Source organism: Scatophagus argus, chromosome 14, assembly GCF_020382885.2.
Source record: "Scatophagus argus isolate fScaArg1 chromosome 14, fScaArg1.pri, whole genome shotgun sequence".
Taxonomy (NCBI): Eukaryota; Metazoa; Chordata; class Actinopteri; family Scatophagidae; genus Scatophagus; species Scatophagus argus.
In genome coordinates, this window is record NC_058506.1 from 20,883,313 (window position 1) to 20,906,428 (window position 23,116).

The window sequence follows — 23,116 nt, forward strand, 5'->3', positions numbered from 1 at the left end:
AGTGGACTTTAAGATGTGTTTGTGAAACACTCTTTTGAAAAGAGCAACCTTTGACACAATACACTGTTCTCCAGTCCTTTGTAGGAACACAGAACCAAACCACAGAGAAACTTCAGGGTCAGCGTTTAATTCTTCTTGTAATCTCTTGTATTAGTGTACAGCAGCAGCACCTGCACAGCTTGATGCCAAAGAACCAAGAAATTCTCGATTGAATGAAAGAACAGATTTGTTGCCTCATCATAAGAAGTTAGTGTCATCACAGGAGGGTTGCACAAAACATGAGAAAGACCAGTCTCAGGTCTGACGCGAGTTACACTTAGAGCCGAGCACGTTAGCCGCATTGCTGCGTTTCAGTTTAGCCTGACTACTTTATGAACGTATTTAACAACAGCATACAAACTACTTCCTCTCACTGCTGTTTGTCTTGTCTGTTACTGCTGCAGTGAATTTTCCTGGTCAGTTTTGCCAGAAGGCCTTTGAGCAGGATCAAACAGAGCTGCTGCCTTAGAGGAAGTTTGTGTCAATTTACAGGCTGCAGGATGCCCTGGGAGTAACACTCCATGCACTGCCATGCAGTAGGTGATCAAGGGGTTCGCATCCGGTCTGAGAGAGTCTGACATTATTTATATAAAACTGAAGTTTACTCGCAAGGCCTTAAGAGGCTTGTGCTGCCTGCCTCGATGTACTCTGCATCGAGACATCTCGGTAAGAGAGGTGGAAATGTAAACGTGGAGTGACGCACCGGTCAAAATGTCCAGAAATACCAGAATTTTCCTTTGAAGCAGTTGATGTTTGCCAAGTTCTCTTAGATTCAGTCTATGACTTGGGATGAAGCGCTTGTTAAATCAAAGATTTACATGAAATGGACCCTTTTAACGCCAGTCCTTGCCTCTAATGATATCAATCACGCTCACAACAGGCAACTAGAAGTATTTGGCAGGTGCAGGAACTCAAATTATGCTCCCATATGTTTTCTAAGGGAGTACGGATTCAGCACATTGTCTTTACAAAAACAGTCATCATTTTGAGCAATTCATGGTAATTTCCCCAGATTACTCCTCCTTACATGTGACTCCTCTCTGAGCGTGTCCATTCACTGGCCCTTCAGCCTTCACTCTGCCGTCTCCAAGCTTTCCCTCTGCTTTAAGTTTCCTGATCTGGTCATGGGGGCCCTTGCCCATCAGAGCCGACGGGTGTCTGTAGGAGCCTCCCAGACGGTCCCACAGGGTGAAGTACTGGCCGTAATTGTAGTCGAAGAAGAGGTGGTGGTCAGTGTGGTGAGCCGAGCCGTTGATGACGGTCGTCAGAGCGTTGGGGACGCGATAGTCACCATCGTGGATAGAGATGGTCCAGATGTTGACGAAGACGTAGAGGACCAAGTAGAGCACCTTGTGGAGGGGAAAGAGGAAGGGGTAGATGTGGTACGGGAGTCCCTGAAAAAAGCCGTCCACCGGATGAAAGGCGTGGCTGGCAAAGGGAGTGGGGATCTTCCACAGGTGGTGCGGTTTGTGAAACAGCTGTTGGTGGAAAAAAGAGGTCAGAGAGAGAGAGACAGACAGCTAAACACCCCGCTGTGACTTTGGGCAACTCCAAGCGTCCAATGGCAACCACTTAATGGCATTACGCAAAACTGTAAGAGTCATGACAATAAGGAGAGATGCAGTGAATGCAGAAGATAAGAAGTATTCTCTGTAGTTTAGCTCGGATGTCCTGATGTTACGCATCAGAGGACGAGGCCAGCATGATTGGCTGATGTTGTCTGTCGCACATGTTGGTTGATCACCGACAAAGAAACTGCAGTGCAGAAACGAAATCTTCACTGACAAAACCAAAATGGTCTCCATGACTCGATACCACCGAGATATGAAAAAATATGTTTTCAGCAACTGGGGTGAATTAACCCTTTAAACATCAGAGCAGTTGTTCTCACCTTATAAATAAGCTTATGGTGTAGGAACCGATGAATCCAGTAGATGCACATGTCAGTGAAGAACAGGAAGGAGATCATACTCAGGAAGAGCCCAGTCCAACCTGCAAGCACACAGACCGTGTCACCGCCGAGAGCCGACTCAGGGTTTCAGCCTGATGACGTGGACACAACAAGACAACAGAGCAACTGGTTCCTCAGCTCACCCAGCGGAGACTCGTCGACGTTGTCGTACAGTTTGCTGTAGCCTCTGACTTCAGCGAAAAACAAGGCCACCGTGGGAACACTGATCCAGGGAAGAGAGGTCATCGCATATCTGATCTCCCTCTGAACCTGATTCTAAGACGGAAAAAGTAAAAATAAATATACACTGAAAATGACTGATTAAATAAACTAAAGTGCCCTCTTTGACGCCTCTGCAGCAGATATAACATGCTGAAGTGCCCTCTGGGGGGCCCATCCAGTGGAGAACACATGGTACAGTGCTCTTCCTTCTAATGGAGAAATATGATGCAGTGCCATAAAGGCTGCGCTACATGCTAGCAGATGTATTTAACAGTTAATAGTTCCCCGTGTGTTTATATTACAGCGTCATCAGAGACACGTCCACGAGCCACACTGTCACACTGGGTGTTCCTTCATGACCACGAACACACACAGGCGCAGCCGCTGTGTTGATTCATGGCTGAAAATAGACCCCGGAAGGTGTTTTTGCTTTATCAGAAATTGCGCAAAATAAAATGTCGTGTCAGACCTGAAATTTGACATAAACTTGACTAAATGACAAATCAGTTGTGATTATAACCTGCAGATTAACATTAATGAAAACAATCCTTATCTCCAGCCATACTGCATAACCAGACTGCTTTGTTTTTTTGTTTGTTTTGGAGGCGTTTCAATATATTAAGATACAACCTTTAATTAATTGCTTTGGGCAGCAGAGCCAACACAGTTTATGAGCCCACCCATCATTAAATGAGACTTTGGGGGCTTTGTACCTCTAAGAAGTGTGGGTGTTTCTTCAGACTGTGGTCGAAGATGAAGAAGTAGCTGATGGCCCCCAGGCCCAGGTACAGGACTGCAGCCCCGAGGTTGGTCAGCACCAGCAGGCTGATAATCTGCCGCAGGGCTCCGTCCTCAGGCCACGACGCGGGGTACACGTACGGGGTGAGGACGTAACGGTCAGCAACGTTCAGCACAAGATCCATGTTGGATTCTGTGAGGTGTGGAGAAGAGACACAGAGAAACACCAGCCAGGTAAACGTCACCTTACGACACATCAGAAAGAGATGCCAAGTATACCGCATTTCCCAGAAGCCCCTCTGTATCCCGTCACGACTCGTAGAAATCCTGTGAGACATCATTTTGGGACCATTTTATACCAAAAATAATGACGCATACACGTTGGCAATAGTTAGTTAATGATTGAAAGTATGACACAACAGAGCTGGAACCAGACGAGGTGGAAGAAATCAGATTCAGCTCACACACCCATCTGTGATATCAAATGGCCTTTGAAATCTATTTTAAAAAAACTAGAAATTAAATTTATGTCATGAATATAACAAGTCATTCACACTGTGAACACATTACGTAATACAATACAGTGTAACCGCACTGTTAACCGAGTAAAACTATGGACAAATCACCCCCATATCCACGCAGTATTTTCCCGCAACAGGAGCTGCGTGAGCGCGGACACCAGCACGCAGTGAGTGGATGTTAAGTGCGTGTTTTTCGCAGCTCATTTCCACGTTACGCTGCTGACGGACTCTGGCCCTCTGAACCCTGAAAGGCGACCAAATCCTGCCTTGACTCATTTTCTTAAATTTCATTCCCTCTAAGAAGACAAGAAAGTCAAATTAACCACGCGAGTGTTAATTCTATAGAAACAAAACTGAGATCATCCAGATGTCATATTTGTTTAACTTCCTGACGTTACGTCTGATAACTTCACGGAAAACCAAACAATTGTGTGCGTTAGCAAACACCACCGGCTGCACCACACGCTAATAACGTCCAACACGCAAGCTGCGCTGTCATTTTGTTAATGTAAAGTTATTTTTATTCTGAATGTTACTGTACCTTGTTCAGGTTGCTCGCACTCCGCTTCAGCAGAGGAGGGACGCGTCCTGAGCTATAGGCGGCCGAGCGACCAATCAACACCGAACTGCCAAGTGCGTCACGAAAAGGGCATCCAATGAGCGCGCAGTATCTCATCACGGCACGTTATTTTTAATTCCGATTGGCCAATTGGAGGATCTGATCATGGTGGTACAGATACGCAGACCAACAGGGACATAAAAACTTTGTCAAAAGAATAGATGAAGTTTTTTCAGTTTACACGGCAGAAATGCTCGCGTTATTATTAGCAGTACAGCTGAGGACACGAGACCATGAAGAAAAGTTTACGGCACAGTCACTCAGACATTTTGATCCACGTTCAACAAAGCAAACCATCAGATTAATAGTGATTTTTCTATGGGCACCAGCTCTCATTGGTGTGAAAGGTAATGAGAGGACAGCAAAGACGGCGAAGGAAACTACAAAGCATAAATACACGGAACTAACAGTAACTTATATAAAAATATATAAATAAAAACTTTTTTGGAAACGATACAACAAATCGTCCAGTGTAGAAATATGAGACAGAAAGAATAAAGTTAATTAAGAGTGTTAGGGAAGTAAAAGTTCAGTTTGACCTTATTTGACCACATTTTAAAGAAGAGCTCGGGAGACGTTAGTTATCAAATCCCTTTACGTTATCTTGCAATTGATTAAGTCTGATTGAGCAAATATGGATATAATTTTTCTTGTTTTCTTTTCTTGATTTTTTGCCATCTTAATCCACACATCATACCAGGTGGTGGCGGTAATGAGCCATAACCAGCCAATAAACGTCAGAATAAGAAGAAGAATAAGAAGACTAAGAATAATAATAAGAAGAAGAAGAAGAAGAAGAAAAGGAAAAAGAAGAAAAAGAAGCAAGACCTGATTGGATGGACACCTTGGATGTTGGAGTGTTTGGCTGAAGGCGCTCTTGTCCTCAGCATAGACATAATAAAGATTTATTCTTTATTCTTTGTTATTATTTATTATGTTTATGGTCCTCAGCATGTCGTGCAAGTGTCCTGTAAGATACGAAGAGAACCACCTCGACATCCTTCCCTTGGACGGTACCGCCACGTTTTCCCAGTTGACCCAGTTGATTCTCGATTAATACTCGTCCAAAACTACCAAACTTCCTTTACATGCGCAGAAATGTATAAACGCCCTCCTCCGTACCGAAGCACATACATCTCTAACAAAACACTCGTAGGTCACATTGAGCTTTATTGGACACACGTCACTCCGGCATCCTTCAAAAGCACCTGCACAATCGTTTTAAAATACTGGTGCTGGAACTATTTTCACACCTGAACCTTGCGTCGTATAGCTTTTGTGCTTTTTGTGTTTGAAATCAAGGTCCTATTTAAGCACTGTGATGCAGTGAGCAAATTAACAAGGCTAAACGTCAGTTTTCTGAGTCAAGTTTGGTGCACAAGTTAAAGTACAGATTTTGAAAGGCGCCGTTTGTAGATTTGGCCTGCAGAACTCTCATGGTCCACGTGTTTGATTTGATCTGCCAGTAATCCTGGGTGAACAAGTTTACTCTCAAAATAAATAAAATTCAAAATTACAAGCGCTTCCATTTTGCTGTGAGACTGACACCCGTGCAGCCACAAGGTGTCGCCAGCGCTCTAAAGTATGAGGGGGAGTTTTAACTGTACTGTAATATAGTTAGAAACACAATGTTTTTGTATTAGACGGCCTATAATTTCCCATATCAGGCTACAGGAATATTTAGGGAATATTACAGCAGAAGAAAGGTTATAACCCTCCACAAACCCTGCAGTTTTAATGGATTATATGATTTATACGCTCAGTCCCATTGTGAGGAAAGTCATTTGTTTAACAGCCTGCTTTTCCTCCAGCAAAACTTTAAAACTATTTGGCTCTTCAGCAGACATGTGATTTGGATTGAAGAATGGCTCTGTTTTTCTTCTCTTGATGCATTATTTCTTTATGCTTCTCTCTCTTTTCATTCTTTACTTTTAAAAAGAAGTTATTGCCAATTTTCTGTCTGATCAATTTTCATTATGATGTTTATATTAGCTTCAGGCAGTGCCAAACATTTTAAATGGAACTTCTTCTCCATCCACAGCCCTTAAATTGCCACCAGGGAACCTCAATGAATGTTAAGCCCTGTAAATAAAACAGGTTTTGATATTCTGTTCGCTTTCAGAGGTTAAGTAGCCCACTGGTTAAGCTCTCGGTGAACATCAGCAGCCAGTGCAAGTTGGTGTTTCAATTTATTCCCATTTTTCAAGAAACATCAGAATTTTATTGTGCAGGGAGGTCATTCACATAAAAACAAGTGACTGCAACTTAATGATAAACTCTTTCTTTTTGTTTTGGTTGTGGACTCGGTGTGGTGCAGTCGATGAAAAGTCCTTTCCTGCTTCTGATGTAGCTGTTGTTGGAGTTCAGCCGACCCACATAATAAAGGAGAAATGGAAGAACATGGTTATGTGATGGCTGCTGTTTTAGTTTGTCAACATTTTCTCAGTGTTTTCACATTTCCTGAAGCTGTTTGGTCAAAAGTTTTTCCAAAGAAGCTCACAAAAGGTTATGGTCAGCAGCCATTACATGGACTCACAGAACATGCATCAATGGGCTGTGCTTCAGCCAAACGCCGTGCTGGATTAAAACGTTTCCTTCGGCTCTGTGGCCAGCGTGCTGGTGTCACAGTGAGCTGCTGAAGTCACTGGCAGTGACCATGTTTCTGAATTTCCTTCCATTAGCATGACATTAAGCGCGGCTGCTACCCTTTTAGCGTCGCTGCTCTGCTTGTGGTGCTGGGAAGGACAGCAGATGGCCACACTTTGTGTTTATTGACAGGAAGCTGTGGGCTGCCTGATGTCATAGAGACGACTTCCTCTGTTTGTGCTTATGTCCTAACATTTGATGACGAGTCTTTCAACAGTCATAAATAGAAAGCTTAAATGGCTGCACTTCTACGTAAAACAAGATAATAAAACTTATATTATGACTTTATGTGTAAAAGAGAACTATTTCATAATGTTGTTAAACCCAGCACATCCATCCATCCATTTTCATGAGGCGGCTGGAGCCTATCCCAGCTGACTACAGGCGAGAGGCGGGGTACGCCCTGGACTGGTTGCCAGTCAATCACAGACAGACAACCACACACTCTCACACTCACACCTAGGGGCAATTTAGAGTAGCCGATTAACCTAATGTGCATGTTTTTGGTGTTGTGGGAGGAAGCCGGAGTACCCTGAGAAAACCCACGCAGGCACAGGGAGAACATGCAGACTCCACATAGAAGGGCCCAGACCGGGATTCGAACCTGGAACCCTCTTGCTGTGAGGCAACAGTGCTAACCACTGCACCACCGTGCCGCCCTGAACCCAGCTCAATCTCAATCAGCTTAATAAAGAGGAAGGTGTATATTAGAGAAAATGTGTAAATCAGTAAACTCCATTTGCTCTTCAGTGGGCGTCGCCTACTTTGGCTGAATATTTAGTTGCTGTTTTATTCACTCGCCCAATGCAACAGTTGTTCAGTCTCCTGTACGCACAAGCAGGGAAACTTTCAACAGAGCATCTGTTTGTGGAGGCTTGACTGGAACGTCTCTGCTTCAGAAACAAACCGGAGCTGTCCGATAGGCTGCGAAGGCGTCTCCCTCCGTGTGCACACACACACATCAACCAATCAGGATGTCTGTGGAGAGGCAGCCGTCACGCTGAGCCCCAGATAACCTGCCGCTCATCGTCTCCTCAGTAGGCAGCAACATGTTGGGAAATGTAATCAAAAACTTGATAAACTTGTCACAATTGGAGACACAGCGACTCAGAAAATCAGCTTATGTTTGATGTTCTTGTCACTGGGTTGATGTGACAAAGACGGAGATGACACTTTGGATTCGCGCTCCTCCAGTAAATTGTCATCATTACTTTCTGTGATAAAAACAACTCAGTCACAAAGCTAACATTTCTAGTGCAATCACTTACGGTTTTACCTCAAAATCAAGTGATTTTGATAGTCGGGATCGCCTGCAGCTGAGCTGGTTTGTTTACGACCTTTCGTCCATCTTGTCTCAAAGGGCAGAACTGATCAACAGTTTGCCAAAATACGACCAAAGCTCTAACAAAGAGAGATTATCCTCTCAGCATCACCTTTATACTGACAGCATTGCACGTGCACACCACAAACTAACTGACAACCACATGTTTTTGTTGTCTGGCCTCTCAAACACACACCACACCGTTCGCAGTTCTTTGACGAAGAATTGTCAGACCTGCCGCCAAAGACTGGCAGACAAAATGGTACATAATTCTGAGTTCACTGACAAATTTGTACGGGATTGGTGGTCACGCTGGTGAGAAGACGGGTCGGATCAGAGTATCCTGCCAGCCAGGAGAACCACTTCACCTCCTCTCTGGATTTGGACGGTGCAGGCCACAGCTGCTGCTGCTCAGTCAGTATGGGCTGGGGCTGCATCTGCTCATGAATAGCACCGTCTCATAAAATTTCATGAAATGAGAATTAAATCTGAAATGCAATTTATTTTGTATGAATACTGCAAATATCATTTTGCTCTACCATGAATGGATTTATGAGACAAAAGCACAAACTCCAAAGCCCATTTTGTGTTGCCACAGGAGATGTTCAGATAAAACATAACAAAACAACAACAGCAACTGTTGACATGTGAGAGAAAGAAAGTAAAAGACAACAGAGAACAACAGTACTTGAACAGGTTTATCTCCAACGGGCAGGAGGACTTTAACCCAAAGTGTGTAAAAAACGAAGAATGAATGAATGAAAATATTGTACTACAGTGACACTAAGACTCCACTGTGGAGTTTCTTCTCTCACAGACAGCATCACACACTGATGACCAGGATGGACAATGTCTTGTTTTCATGGGCTTCCATATTTTAATCCATCAACTCGTCAGGTCTGAACTTCTCCATACATGAAGCCATTAATGCCACGTGTTTGTCTAAAAACGGCCCCACTTACAGGCATCTGAAGCGTGTTTATGAATATTTTGCTGTCATTAGTGCAGTTAGGGAATTTCCTGTGAGACATTATTGTCAGAGTGAGACATCTGACTTCTCCAAAATATCCACACACTTTCAGACTTATTAAAATGCTGAGCGACTCACGGACACCACATGCTGCCCTCGTCCCCCTCAGATGATGAAAGTTCACTCGTCACAGGTGGCGCCGCGGCGTCTTTGAAGCCGTCCGCGTGGAGATCCTGCACGCCCTGCGAGGTGTAGTCTGATGTAATTCTTCCTCCAGCAGCGGTAAAAACTTCATTCACTTTGCTTTGTACTTCCCTGATGTTGAAGGCCGGATTGCAGCCAAAAACATGTTGGCTTTTTATTTTTCACTCTGATTTGAGCTGGCGAGGTAATAAAAACCTTTCACTGTTCTTCTGTCGGGACAGCCGCCTCACACGTCACACGCGTTGCCAACAAAATGCCAACTTAAATTAAAAGTACCTGAGAGAACAGACCAGGTTCAGCACAGGAGGAAAGGAGCTGTCACCCTTTACGAGCATTTAAAACAAGTTGTAACTCTGATTTTCATAAATCAAACCTGCATTTTTTTACGTCCTTTAATCTCACGACTAAACTAAAACAACATGATTAAATTACAGCACACACGTAAAAACAACTCGAAATCTCCCTTATGTTCAAGGCCAAAGAATGAGGACGGAGCGTCCTGTGTTTTCAACTTTTGTCTTAAAAATATCTTTATGGTGCAGCTGAGAGCAGAGTTTTAAAAACTGCTGTGGCAAAGACAAGAAGTGGACACAAGTTTACGCTCACAGAGACAGAATGAGAGACCAGAAAGTCCTTCATTAACAAGTGACAACATCCTCAAATCAAATCCGTCACTGGTTTAGTTCGACAGACAGAATCAGATAAACACATGAAGTGACACGAAGTTTGTTCGACTGTGCTGTTGTACACGTTCATCTCACATTAAAAATAAGTGTGGTAAAGCAGAAAGCTAAAATAACATTTTGTCGCCTCTTTGTCTAAGTTAAACTGACAGGCGCTTTCTGAAGTCTTGCTCATATTTCTCATGGCAGACATTTTCTCAGCAGTGGCCTTCTAATTCAATTGCTCCTCTGTATAGTCCAGTCTGCCTTTGGAAAATGGTAAATGGACAACATTTATATCTCTGTTTTAGTGAAAGAGCTTCTAAGTCACCCACACACTGAGCCTGTGTGTGTGTGTGTGTGTGTGTGTGTAGCTGCAGTGTAAGGCTCTGGCCGACTGCAGGGAACAGTCGTGGCTCAAACCGAAGGACACTTTGACATGCACAGAAGTGGATCATTCGTCTTTTCTTTTTTAAAACGAGATTAAATGGACGTGTTCAGCCGTAACGCGATCAGCCCACAGTTTGTTTGGTTGCTCTGTTTGCTGCTGCCAACAGTCAGTATGTTCTGTACTGTCTTGTAGAACTAAAGTCTGAAGTATTACCAAAGTGTTCAGTTTGTCACCACCAGGGGGCACCAAATCCACCAGGTCTTAATTAGAAATTTTCAGAACCAGAAATTTTAAGCATTGAAGTTCGGAGTATCTGTGTTTTCCATGCACCATTTAACACTTTAATTTTTTTTTAAAGATACCCACACGAAATGAGTAAGAATCCATTAAAGCCTACAGTAACATCTCATCTGCTGATTTTGTTTCGTTTAAGAGCAGGCTGCCGGTTGCCTGACATCAACCCATTTTCACAAAAGACCTTCACTTAAAAGGCACAAGAGTCGCACAAAGAAAGAGAAAAAGCGCAAACAAAGACAATCGTCAGTGCTGCCACATTGAACACCTGCTCTCTTTGTGATGTGCCTCAGTCAGCTTACAACAAAGATGAAACAGACTAATGTCGCTGTCATTGTGGCCTTTTCCCAGTTTCGCAGAGTGAAAGTTAGAGCCTTCTTTTGGTTAGATCTGTAATCACTATCCAATCCCCCTGGAGGAGAAAAAGAAATTTAATTTGACAAGGAGGTAATGAACCCGTGCAGCCATTATCTTAGATAACCCATTTGAGAGACTGGTTGAGCACTGATGAAAATTCTATTAAACATAGCTGGCTGATTTCTCTATTTTGTTCAGTGGCAGAAAAGCCTTTTTACCCTTGCCAATTTACTTTGAACTCTCAGAGTTGCCGAGGATCATTATATCAAGGAGCTTCAAACACTCACTCTTTACTTAATGATTCAAAGGCAACAACCCCGGACTGTGGGCTAATAACCTCTGTGATGCGTACACGAGACACCTGGGCCAGTGCGGGAAATACTTTTACTTTTCAATTCTCTCTGCGGTCTGAGTCGGCGCAGGATTCTGGTCTCAGATACAACTTCACTTGAGCCTCAGAACTTCAGACTCACGTTGGCCTCAACTGAATGCTGACTTGGCTTCTCTTGACAGCAAACTTCCATGAGTTTTCTCCCCGTGGTCAGTATTTTTCAGTATTTCTGTCCACGCTGCAGACATTTCAGCCATTAAGTGCAACACGTCATGACAGAATTTGCATTCAGTTTTCAGTTCTGTACAGCATATTTAAATTGATCTTTAATCACCGTTAAACGCAGATAAAACAGAGTTCCTCTGAAGCAAACGTTACTGCTAATGAGACACCAATTGAAAGAGTATCCCATTATAAATTCTAGCTCCATAACAAACTGCGCTTCACAAAACATATTAATGAATTGGCTAAGGCCTCAAGAGTACAACTGGCATTTTTTAAAATAAATACATGAAACATCTTTCAGCCAAAACTACAGAAAGGAAATAATCCAATAAGGTGTGGTCTATGGGGATATGATTTATACACATTCCCCGGCCTCCACTCCTAAACCTCAGACGGATTTGATGCTTTCTGGAATTAAGGTTATAACTGACTCTAAATCTGTGTATATGCACTTTTTAAATCATTAGATCCTTATCGAGATATATTATATAATTTTCTAAACGATGTCTGCTGTGATGTCTGCACCCCAAGCAAAGACCCAGGAAGTCTGCAGAAAGTGAAGTCTGCTCGAGGTCCACTGCAGACTCGATAAGCTGCTAGTTTGGACAGCCCTCAGCACTCAAGGACTTCCAGGGAAAGACTAACGTCTGTCTCAAATAAGAGTCCTGGCAGTTTGACTTTGCCAAGAAGTAGTCAAGGTAAGGAGGCCAGGATGTGCCATTTCAGGGCTCTAAGGCAACATAAATAATCCCCGTTTTTCCCAAACATTGATATGCGTTGACATACGTCGACCTGCAGTATTGTCATATGCTGTCCTCCTGTCCTGTCCTGCTTTCTCCTTACTGTGCTTGTGTAGGTCAAACTGTAAGGTACAGTTACTGCATGTACTGCCCTTAATATGAGCTGAAGGTAACCTAACCAACATCTCTGCTGACTTACATACAGTATGTATTCACTGAATTATCTGTTACATCTGCAAAGTGATGTGTACTGTGTTTGATATGACCTCGATATGTTACAGAATGTGACTGATTTGATAGTTCTCACTAAATGAAGGGTCTTTACTTGTGTCTTAGGCTGGAGGACGCCAAATACGAGATGCAAGTAAATAAAAGATGTGTGGGAGGAGGATTTAAAGAAATGTATTTAATGAATGACATCATTATCTGAATCAGTGTCGGAGGCACAGCTGGATCCTGTGCCAGCAGGCTCTGAATTGTTCTGTAGCCAGTGTTTGTGTAGAGTGTGTGTTTGCACAGATAACGTGATGTCCAAACAGTGAGAGCGCACAGTTATCGCTACTGGCTTTTATGCACGTGATATAACAGAATGTGAAACCACCGTCTCCACGTGTCGTTCCTTTAAAGAAGCTATTTTACAAGCATGCACACATGCACAACAAAGCTGCTGCAAGAGGCCTTCAAAAATTACTTTGGCCTTTTCCTCCAGGGCCACAAGCAAGTTCGCTTGGCCTGAGCTGTAGCCTCCCTGGTCAGCAGATCGACATGAACTGAGTCTCAGGGCTAAGCCGAGTGGACAGACTGATGTCCTCCACACAAAGACAGCATGGGAAACGATACATGCAACCAGCACTCACATTACACATGGCGACAAGGTGGGGCTTGTCGCCATGTGGACTTCAGCCCAGCTTCAGCTCACAGTCAGTAAGCACCGTCACTGGCTGTTTGTTGGAGAAACTTTTAACTCCTGGTCACGCGTAACCAAAGTAGCCAGCGAAGGCAACCAATCAGAGGCAGAGTCAGGCTGGTCTGGTGAGAAAAGCTGTGGGATTCACAATAACATGTTAGGCAAATGTCCCCACAATGAAGAACTGTAATCACCTTGGTCACCCCTTAACTCTTCACGTGGTGCCATCACCGGACAAGAGGTTCAGTTCGTATTCAGTTCGCATTTATATGGGAACACAAGAGGACACCTTGTAAGGCTACAAAACATACGCTTGAGAAATGCACGACTGACCGAGATTTAATGCCAGAATTAATGCAGGATGTATTGTGAATTGCACTTGCTCATAATTAAGAAATAGGCTAATCAAGCCAATATGAGTTTGTGATTAGTTAACACTTTTAATGGATCATCAAGCACACAGTTACTTCATGAATTAATTCCTATGCTGCCTAATTAGCTGGAATTCAGGTACATATAAGGACATTTTAGACCCACACATTGGTCAGCCTCTCCGAATGCAGAACAAGAGCTATTCTCATGGAGATGTGAAACCGAGTCCGGATTCAAACACTTTGTTTCTGAAGAACAGAAACACATGGGCTCTAAAGTTCTCTAAAGTTCTCTGTCACGGCACATATGAACCGTCTGAATGAACTGCACAACACTGAAAACCTCTTCTGGTTATTCCACAATCAGAATTCCAGTATTCATGACACCTGTGAAAGCACAAAGATGATGTTTGTGAAGAGCTCTCGTCTCCTCCCATGGTTGCTCAACCTGTTTAAACCAAAGATTAGACCTTGGCTAGGGGCCTCACAGCGTGAATGTTCAAATTATGATATGGTAAAATCTGAAGCCATGTGTGCTCCATTTAATATTTATCAGCTCCTGGATGCATGTCAGTATTTATTTGTTCCTTGCCTCCTTGTATATTCATGACATGAATAATGCCGTGTATGTTAATCAGATGGCAGACTAAGAGCAGAGTCTCAAAGCATCCTTCTGGAAAAATCAATCATCTGCACAGCCTCCTCAGCATCAGTCGACTCTGCTGCTCCCCAGACAAGATCACAGCTGAGGAGAGTACCATCTCCTTCTTACATATTGCTGGACTAACCACAGGCACTGATTAGCAGCATCCCACCCCCCTGATAGATGCTTTGTGCCTGATTTTAATGAACTGCTTTGCATTAGTGAGCCCTTCTCTCCTCCCTGTGCACTTGCCTCTACTTGCTCTCTCGCAGTCTGGCAAACACAGGGCAGAGCTCCTGTAGAAAAACAAAAAGAAAAAAGAATTCAGTCAACACATCTATCAGTAAGCAGCCGGCCAGGCGCACTCTGAGCCAAGACAGAAATATTGACAAAATGTCTGCTAGCCATCTTATTATCTTGCCCAGGGTTGCAGTTGGCAAAATAGCACATGCTGGAGGCAGCAGCGGTGGTGGCGGCGGCGGCGGCGGCGGCGGTGCGGTGTGTGTGTGTGTCTCCATGCGTGTGTTCTGCGGGTAGAAAGAAGCCAATGTTTGTAGAGCTTGCAACCCTGACACCCTGTTGTTGTACCGCCGAGCTCCGAGTGCGGCGCCATCATCTGTGGTATTAGTGTTTCTGGCTGTGATCGTGAGCTTGAGGCAGATACCAAATGAGAACACATCTGATAATGAATGATTCACTCACTACATTTCTGCTCTCGGTATGAACTGATGGTATATTGGCAAGACGAGCCACACACCAGTTGCTCACACCAGTTGCTCTTCTGAGAGTATGTCCAAGAAATTTAACCAAATAAACCACAACAAAGTCATCATGAAGGGAGGGAGGATGCTGTGTTGGCCAGGATGTTGGCTAAGGTGTGCTGCGTCACAGATACAGGTGTCAGAAAACAGATCCAGCGACGTATGAGGAGACCAGAACTTTGTAAGCACACAACCAGCACATAACCAATAAAACACCTCATTACAAGCCTTTAATAAGTGAGCTTAGCTAAGATAAAAGCTTTAAAATTGTTGCAAAGTGCCTGCGTGTGTGTGAGATATTTTCTTGTTATGACTTATTGCTCACACTACAAGTCTAAACTCTCTTCATGTTTTTGGTCTCATGAAAGCTCTAGAAAAAGCTAGTAAGTTAATATTATCCAAGATTTAAAAAAAAAAAAATGAAATCATGAGGTGATATTAAACTGGAATAAAAGTTTTGTTATTTATTGGCTAGTTTGTCCTGACTTACGTTACTTTGTCTGCTTGATATGTAACAGCATGTTGCAGCTCTTCCTTTAGACCAGACGTTCATAATTGCTCTCTTCTTTATTGCCAGTTTTCAGCAGAGGACATTGTTTGTTTAGCTAAATAATGCTATAAATATAATATAAATAAAACATAATTATCCTGTGTAGTGTGAAAGCAATTAGCGTCGGCTTAATAATTAAACAGTGGACCAAGAGGACAGTTTGGTGTGAATTTGACATCTGTCACCAGACATGCACGGCAACTTTCTTGACTCTGTTTAATTTAACGCAAGTCAAACCTGTGAGCTGGATTTGCATTGCAGTGAGTCCAGAAGAGATTTTTGCGGATTAGCATCAACAGACCAGGCTTACATCTGACAAGATATTCACAGGACACAAACCTCATGTCCCTGTACACCCACTGCCTGGCTCCACAGAGTGAAACTGGTCACTCACACCTGTGCAAACTGATCTGCTGGAGCTGCCCCCACTGACACTAGGTCAGTGTGAGCATTGACTCTAAGTCAGTGTGAGTACTGACTTAAGGTCAGTGTGAGTACTGACACTAGGTCAGTGTGAGTACTGATTCAAGGTCAGTGTGAGCATTGACTCTAAGTCAGTGTGAGTACTGACTTAAGGTCAGTGTGAGTACTGACACTAGGTCAGTGTGAGTACCGACACTAGGTCAGTGTGAGCACTGACTCAGGGCAGGAGAAAACTTCTGTGCTGCTTTTAAAGTGGCCAACACATTCAGTTGTCTCAGTGTGTGTCTATTATACCACACATGATCTAATTTTCATGTGGAGGGCATCCATCATTCCCACAGTGTTGGCATTATGTTAAGCGATTTAAACAAAATACCGTCATTTCATGTCTTGGCTGTGAACGTGTGAACATGTTAAAAACACGTTACAATATTCCATGTACACAAAAACAATAGTATTTAGTTAAAGTAAAGCAAGAATCATCTAGTCTAATCAGGAAACAGGTGAGTTTAGTGAGTCACAATCTTCAGCTGTAATGTTTAAAATATGTGCTTGTAATTTTCAGCGTCTGACTGTGATTGACCGTGAAATCAGAGAGTCCTCAATGACCGAGCTGGAACACTCATAAATGTTTCCTTCTCGCTGTGACCCAGGGTTAGCAGGAAGTGCGGCACAGATGCCCTTCACATTAAAAGAACTTCCTCAGGCCACAACTGAAAGGGCAGCCATCTTATTCACTGCTGTATGATAAAATGCTCCCTTCTTCCTCCTTGACATCTTACACATTACTTTCAGATAGAGAAACGCTGGAGTCGGCAGAGGTCAAATCAACATCCAAACAATGAAAGGGTGAAGTGCATAAGGGTCCAGTATGAAAGAAAAATGAGCGAAAAGTGTCTTTGTTCAGCAGTTATGTTTGGCCGATAAACGATTCAACAGAGTAGCCCACAAATGAATTGGTTTAATTGAAAAGGTGGCGGCTAAGTTCAAGGCCTGTTTACTGGCTGAATGGCTCAAAATCCTTGTTCAAGAAAGAGAAGTTAATTAAATGCACAGTGACCTAAAGTGTGAACTATCAAAATAAACAGCAATTAAATATTTTACAGAATGACAGCAATATTGATAAAAAATACACTGAAACTCATCATCAAAGAGTTACTGATAGAAAACTTAGAATTAAAGCAGTTCATCTCTCTACTTATTGGTCTGTTTTATGAGGTGTAGAACTGAATTCAGGTGTGGTCTGGGCCTGTTCCTCAGGGTTTGTGCTCGGCCCCTGACTTCCAGTGAAGGGAAATCTTAATGCTTCAGCATACCAAGACATTTTGGACAATGCTATGCTTCTAACTTTGTGGCAACAGTTTGTTGAAGGCCCTTTTCTATTCCAGCATGACTGTGCCCCAGTGCACAAAGCAAAGCTCCATAAAGACATGGTTGGATGAGTTTGGTGTGGAAGAACTTGACTGGCCCACACAGAGGCCTGACCTCAACCCCATCCAACACCTTTGGGATGAACTGGAACGGAGATTGTGAGCCAGGCCTTTTGGTCCAACATCAGTGTGTGACCTCACAAATGCTCTACTGCATGAACAGGAAAAAACCCAGTACATATGTCCCAATACTTTTGTCTATACAGTGTACATGACAAATCGTTCTGCAAACTGATCGCTGCCACAGTCTGCTTCTCTTCTGGCTCCCACCTCAAGTCAAATGGTCTAAACTTGGTCAACAAACAGGAACAGGAAGCGGCGCTCCGTTGTTTGGAAGCATCATCACAGTGTCAAGCTTTTGTTCGCCAGCTGCATTTAGTCGTTTTATGTACTTTAAAATACTTTGCATAGTTACTTCCAAATCACATTTCCTTTATGTTGATTTTCTGATTAATGTCAATAAATTAACTAAAAGTATTATCACATTTGACCTTGTCCTTTTCTTTCTCTGCTGTGCTTAGATTTAATACTTTTATTTTGATCTTGGGATGAGTGACAGGTTTTTGGCTATTAAACAAATCACTTTGTTATCTCTGATATGCCTCAGCGAAATGTTTGTTGTCTTTCACAACAGAGGTTGACTAAGGGTAACTTAGTCATCGATGGGGGTTAATTAAACAGTATACATTTCCGAACTATAGCAAACAGACTAAGTGCATCAAGAGTGCACATTACTAATCTGAAAGGAGAGGAAAGCAGAATTCCCTGCTCAAAGTGAAATATCACCTCCACATAAGCCCAAATCATCAGCATCTATTGCCTCAGTGGCACCAAATCTAAGACACAATGTTCACTGGTGTATTGTTTTTCTGACACATCCAAGACATACACACAAACATTTTCTACAAGGTTCTTTAAGTCGGTTTGCTACTGATTCAATTTTTCACATCCTTGCCTTTCTTAATTACTGCATATTTCTTACAGAGATCAATGAATCGACGAATGTCAGTGGGTTACTCACCTCACAGGCCATCTAATGCTCACGCCTGCTGCTGCCCCTGCCGAGGTGCACATTTTCAAACTGTCAACCCCTCCGAGTAGCTCCTCATCTTTTGATTCAAGATGAGACTCTAGTGACTTTGAAGGCAGTGGCAGGTATAAAACAGAGAGCAGAAATGAAAGCGAAGAGAAAAAAGATGGAAACTACAGTTGATTTGCAGACAGCAGAGGGAGGCAACGTTAATTAAAGAGATGTGACCAGAGTGCTTCTCAGAACTCCTCTATCTCCACCGGACGGCAGTTGCTTCAGATGTCTTACGCCTTTTGGGAAGCTGCCATATGCTGCAAGGATAAATGAAAAATTTAGATCCTGACTGAGTCCCTAAACAATGTGCAAACAGCACCCACGTCCTGTACGCTCAGAATCGAACAGGCAGCACGTCCAACAAATGCAATAAGGTGAAAAGTTATTGATTCCGAATCTTTGTTATAGAGATATGATACTGCAGGAAGGGAAATGATATAACAGCTGCCTGTAACATCACTGCTAAAGAATCAATAACATAACAGCTGAAAGTTGGAACATGATACAGAAATTCAGTTTTTATTAGTCAGTGTTCACATGCTTATGCTAAGTTAGTACATGTTAGCATGCTAACATGCTAAATTACAATGGGGTCTGTGGTCAGCTAATGATTACCTCCTAAACACCAGCACATAAACATGATCACTGTGGGCTTGTTAGCATGCTAAAAGCATTACAATGGCCGAGTGCAGCCTCGCACAATTTTGTTCTTTTTTACATCTAGGGATTCATCTGAGGATTCATGCTCTTCTGGCCAGAGCGTACACAACCCTTAGTGGCTGCATATTTATCATAGTGTGTGATACATTACCACATTACACCACAGGCTCCATACATGCAATACATCATATGCACATTGCTAGCCTATTGCTAATCAGGAGTCTCCTTTGTCCTAACTGCACATGACCTTGAATGTATTTCTTAAAGCTGGAAGGACACTAAGACAAACACAGGGAGGACACGACACAAGGGCTGTCCATGTGGAGGCAACAGCAAGCTGTAGCTGCTGCTGATGAACAATTATTATCTGAAACAGACATGCTGCTTTCATAGCAGCGAAGCAATGGGTATGGTTGTGTCCTGAAGGCTGGAAAAATGAGTGTGCTCCTGGAAAGTTGCCAGTTGTAATCCCATGACTGCCAGAGAGGGTCTTGGAGGAGAAAGTGAATGAGTGGAGCTTTTTGTGTTTGTATAGCAGACAATACAAATAAAGCTTAGGATGAATTGGACCTACTGTGAAATTTGATTGGGATGAATGGACCTTGATGTTCTTTCTCTCTGTCCCCAATCTCTTTTAATTTACTGGTGTTGTGGAGGATATGGTTCTCATCATTAATCAGCAAGACAAATGAATCCCCAGCTGCCTCAGTGTGAGAGAGCCCAAGAAACTGAGGGAGGGAGGAAGAGAGGTGGAAGAAGAAAGGAAGGGGCGGGGTGTATAAATCAAGTCTGCTTTGATTAATTCACCTTGGTCTAGAGGACATGGCTAATAAGATCCATTAGGTTGATATTCAGGATTCTCATGTATTGTGCTAAATGTCAATAAAAAGCAGGCTAGATCATTCGAAATGGTTAATTACCCCAGGGCTACTGAAAGTCTTTACATTTAGTGACACCAATTAGTAATCTTCAACTCAAATTACAATCATTTACAGAGAGGGCAATTGTCTTACAGAGGTTCGGCTTTTTGAGCTCTGTTGGTAAAAACCATAAATCACACGATGAATAAGCAAAAGATTAATTCAGTGCTGAAAGTGGCTTTTGAACACATGACAATCGATGCATTACTTTTTTGGCTGAGGGCTTTGTTGTCGGGCGGATTATGCAAGCATTTTAGAGGAGAAACTCAGGACATTGTCATATGGTATGATGCTCCCTTAATTTGTCACTCTCACCATATAATGCAATATTTTTTGTCACCACGTCCCCTTAAATATGGTATTTTCTGTGTGAGGGAGCTGCCACTGGTAAGACATTATTTTGCACTTCCTAATGTGGCCACAAAAAGGCACTCTGGCACCTGTTTCTGCAGCGTGGCACAGAGGGAGCGGCACTTCAGAGGGGGGCCTAGCAGGCAAAAGAAGTAGGTTTGCAACATTTGAACAACATACGAGATAAGACTGCAGTACAGAACAAAGAAGTCCAATTCTATGTGCAATTTACAACATCTCAAACCCCCTCTTGCTTTATCAGATAAAGTACAGTGAAGACAAGACGGGATGCACGAGCACCTTGTATATAAATACTAACACAGCATTTTGAATATATATATTGAAATCCCCCGACTCAAAATCTCCAGCCCTGTCAATAACAAGGTCAATATGAGCTCAGCAAGATGAACGTAAAGCGATTTCATACTGAGGAAATCTAACAGAACGGCTATGGCTTCAAGAGAAAATCATTTATGGATATCCCCTTACAATAAACATACAATTTGATATTTAGAAGTAATCAATACAAGACAGAGATGTTGTGATGTGCACATACTACACACTAGAACCACCATGAAAAATCACTTAGTGAGATAAATAGGTTTTTTTAAGATAACAATTGGTTTTGATAAAGCAATGCAGTTTATCTTTACAACATATCATTATTATTATGTACTATTAGTTACTAATTCAGCTGTACAGTTGGCTGACATAATGATAACAACTCAAAACAAAATGAGCTCTAATTGGGAATAGCTATTAAGAGGTAGAAGGTAAATTCCAATAAACTGGGAAAAAAGTATCATCTACAAAAAATCCTTATTATAGAACTAAATCAAATATGGATTGGTTATTTGGCAAAAGTAAAAGTAATGCATTTGCATCATAGTTTATTTTTGTTCTTTCGTGAGGATAAATGAGGGGTTAAGAGTTGGAGTTGGTGTCGCTGTCGTTTAGAACTAACTGGCTAATCAATCTGATGCGAAACATTTCATCTGCTAACACGAGACTCCTGTAGCTGATGTGGACAATGCATTAGCTCAGACGCAGCTGTCAACTTTCCTTCACCGAGCTAACAACCTGGAAAAAAAAAAAAAACAAACTTGTTCATGACTGACTGACTTGTGCTTGGAGTGAAGGTTATGTTTTACGCGAGTTTGAGATCCTGCAGGTCTCTTAACCCCAACATCACAAGCATGGCCTTGGGGCTTCCTCTCAATAGCCTACAGCAACAAGAATGCCCTCTGAAAATGAATTGTTGGCTTGGTTGACCACCTACTGCTGATGGTAGTAAAGGTCTTCACACTCTGACAGAGTGTTAACAAAATTAGAATTATTACACTCACTGCATTGCACAGGTTTTCTTATCCATGCGGTTGGGAAAGAAGAATGAAGGCTGTGTAAAGGAACAGCTCAGCAAGCAACTTTAGATTTGTGACTAAATATTTAAGAAATCCACACATTATTTTTCACAAAGTGGTCAGTAAGGTCTGATTAGCCTCGCAAAAGGCCCAGGACATCTGATTAGGCCATCAGCTCTATGTGTTATGACCAAAAAGACTCACCAAGTTAACTGCAGAGAGCAACATCGCTAACAGCAGGTCCAATGTGGCAACAGTGAGGCAGGTTTTAAACAAGACCTAAGCTGTGCACTATGAACATCAGAGTTTACAAACTAAATTAGACCAAACATACTTTGGGTGTGTCCAATTTCAGTTGAATCTCCAAAAGAAGTGGTTTTGGTATCTTCAGCTCAGTTCATCAGACACTTGTGCTTATTGCTCTGCAGAATTTCATTGTAGAAATGTGTTGACTGAGATTTCAACAATTCCTTTAATTGCTACGGCTTTCAAAGGCTTAACTTTGTCATGTGAATCACCCACAACACAAAGACTGTCTGAGCAAACTGTCGGGAGAGCTTAGTCAGCGCTGTGAAATGCTATAGCTGAAGAAAGAACCTGTAGCTCACACCAACATTAGGAGATCTGATGGACTGAAGAGCCCAGCTCATTTCCTCGTGAGGTAGGGATCCATCTCAACAACCACAAACAGAGAACAAACATCTGTCAGCACCAAAATCAGGACATGCTGTCCAGTTCCAACCAGCACATGCAGTCTTACCTGATGGAGGACAAACTCCACTGCACCTCATGGAGACAATGAACCTGCAGTGAATCTCATCAGCCAACAGGAGCAGCAGCACACTGAGACAAAGAGGAAGTGACATCATTCCAGACCAAACCAGATCAGGTTGGGGGGTCAAGCCCAGGAAAATCCTTGACATTTACCTGCACAGGCCTATTGGACATCTGTGAATAAGGTTAGATGTTAGATGATGTTTCAGTGTGAGTTTTTTGGATGCTGAGGTTGGACAATCTGAAAAATCTCAACAATTGTTGGATAGATTGCCATGAAATTTTGTAAAGACGTTTGTGGTCCTGAGAAGATGAATCCTACTCATGAGGTTGTAACAGCCACGATGTCCCTTCATTCATAATCAGATTCATTCTTTTATATGCAAAATCAAAAGGAAACAAGCACTTAAAGTTTTCATTGCAAATTCTAATCATATAAAATAAACATAAAAAAGTGTCAAAATGACCCACTGAGAACAAATTGCAGTTGAAAACAAAACAATCATAACAAAAGCTGATGACACAGAGCAATTTGCTGGAGTCAAACAAACGAACGTCTTGGTGTTGTTTTAAGTGGCTGCAGCTATGATTTCACAAATAATAACGACAACCCGGGAGGAGGGAGGGGGGCGTGAAGAGATGTTTCACCA

At 42.6% G+C, this 23,116-nt stretch overlaps 1 protein-coding gene and 1 long non-coding RNA gene across 3 annotated transcripts; one reads left to right on the forward strand and one right to left on the reverse strand.

Moving 5' to 3' along the window:
- Positions 1 to 111: 111 nt before the first annotated feature.
- Positions 112 to 22,545, reverse strand: LOC124070170 (lathosterol oxidase-like). Of its 2 annotated transcripts, none has more exons than XM_046409770.1 (5): positions 22,453 to 22,545; positions 2,926 to 3,143; positions 2,134 to 2,266; positions 1,931 to 2,031; positions 112 to 1,517 (listed from the first exon to the last, which is right to left on the reverse strand). In XM_046409770.1, the coding sequence occupies exons 1-5, from the start codon at positions 22,481 to 22,483 to the stop codon at positions 1,053 to 1,055; spliced, it is 948 nt and encodes a 315-aa protein (XP_046265726.1). In that variant the 5' UTR covers positions 22,484 to 22,545; the 3' UTR covers positions 112 to 1,052. The 2 variants fall into 2 exon arrangements, with proteins under 2 accessions (XP_046265726.1, XP_046265727.1); XM_046409771.1 differs by lacking the exon at positions 22,453 to 22,545 and adding an exon at positions 4,013 to 4,113.
- LOC124070173 lies at positions 9,183 to 10,395 on the forward strand. The gene is made up of 3 exons (XR_006845154.1): positions 9,183 to 9,309; positions 10,104 to 10,172; positions 10,268 to 10,395. It is a non-coding gene; the product is annotated as an uncharacterized LOC124070173 (long non-coding RNA).
- Positions 22,546 to 23,116: the final 571 nt, after the last annotated feature.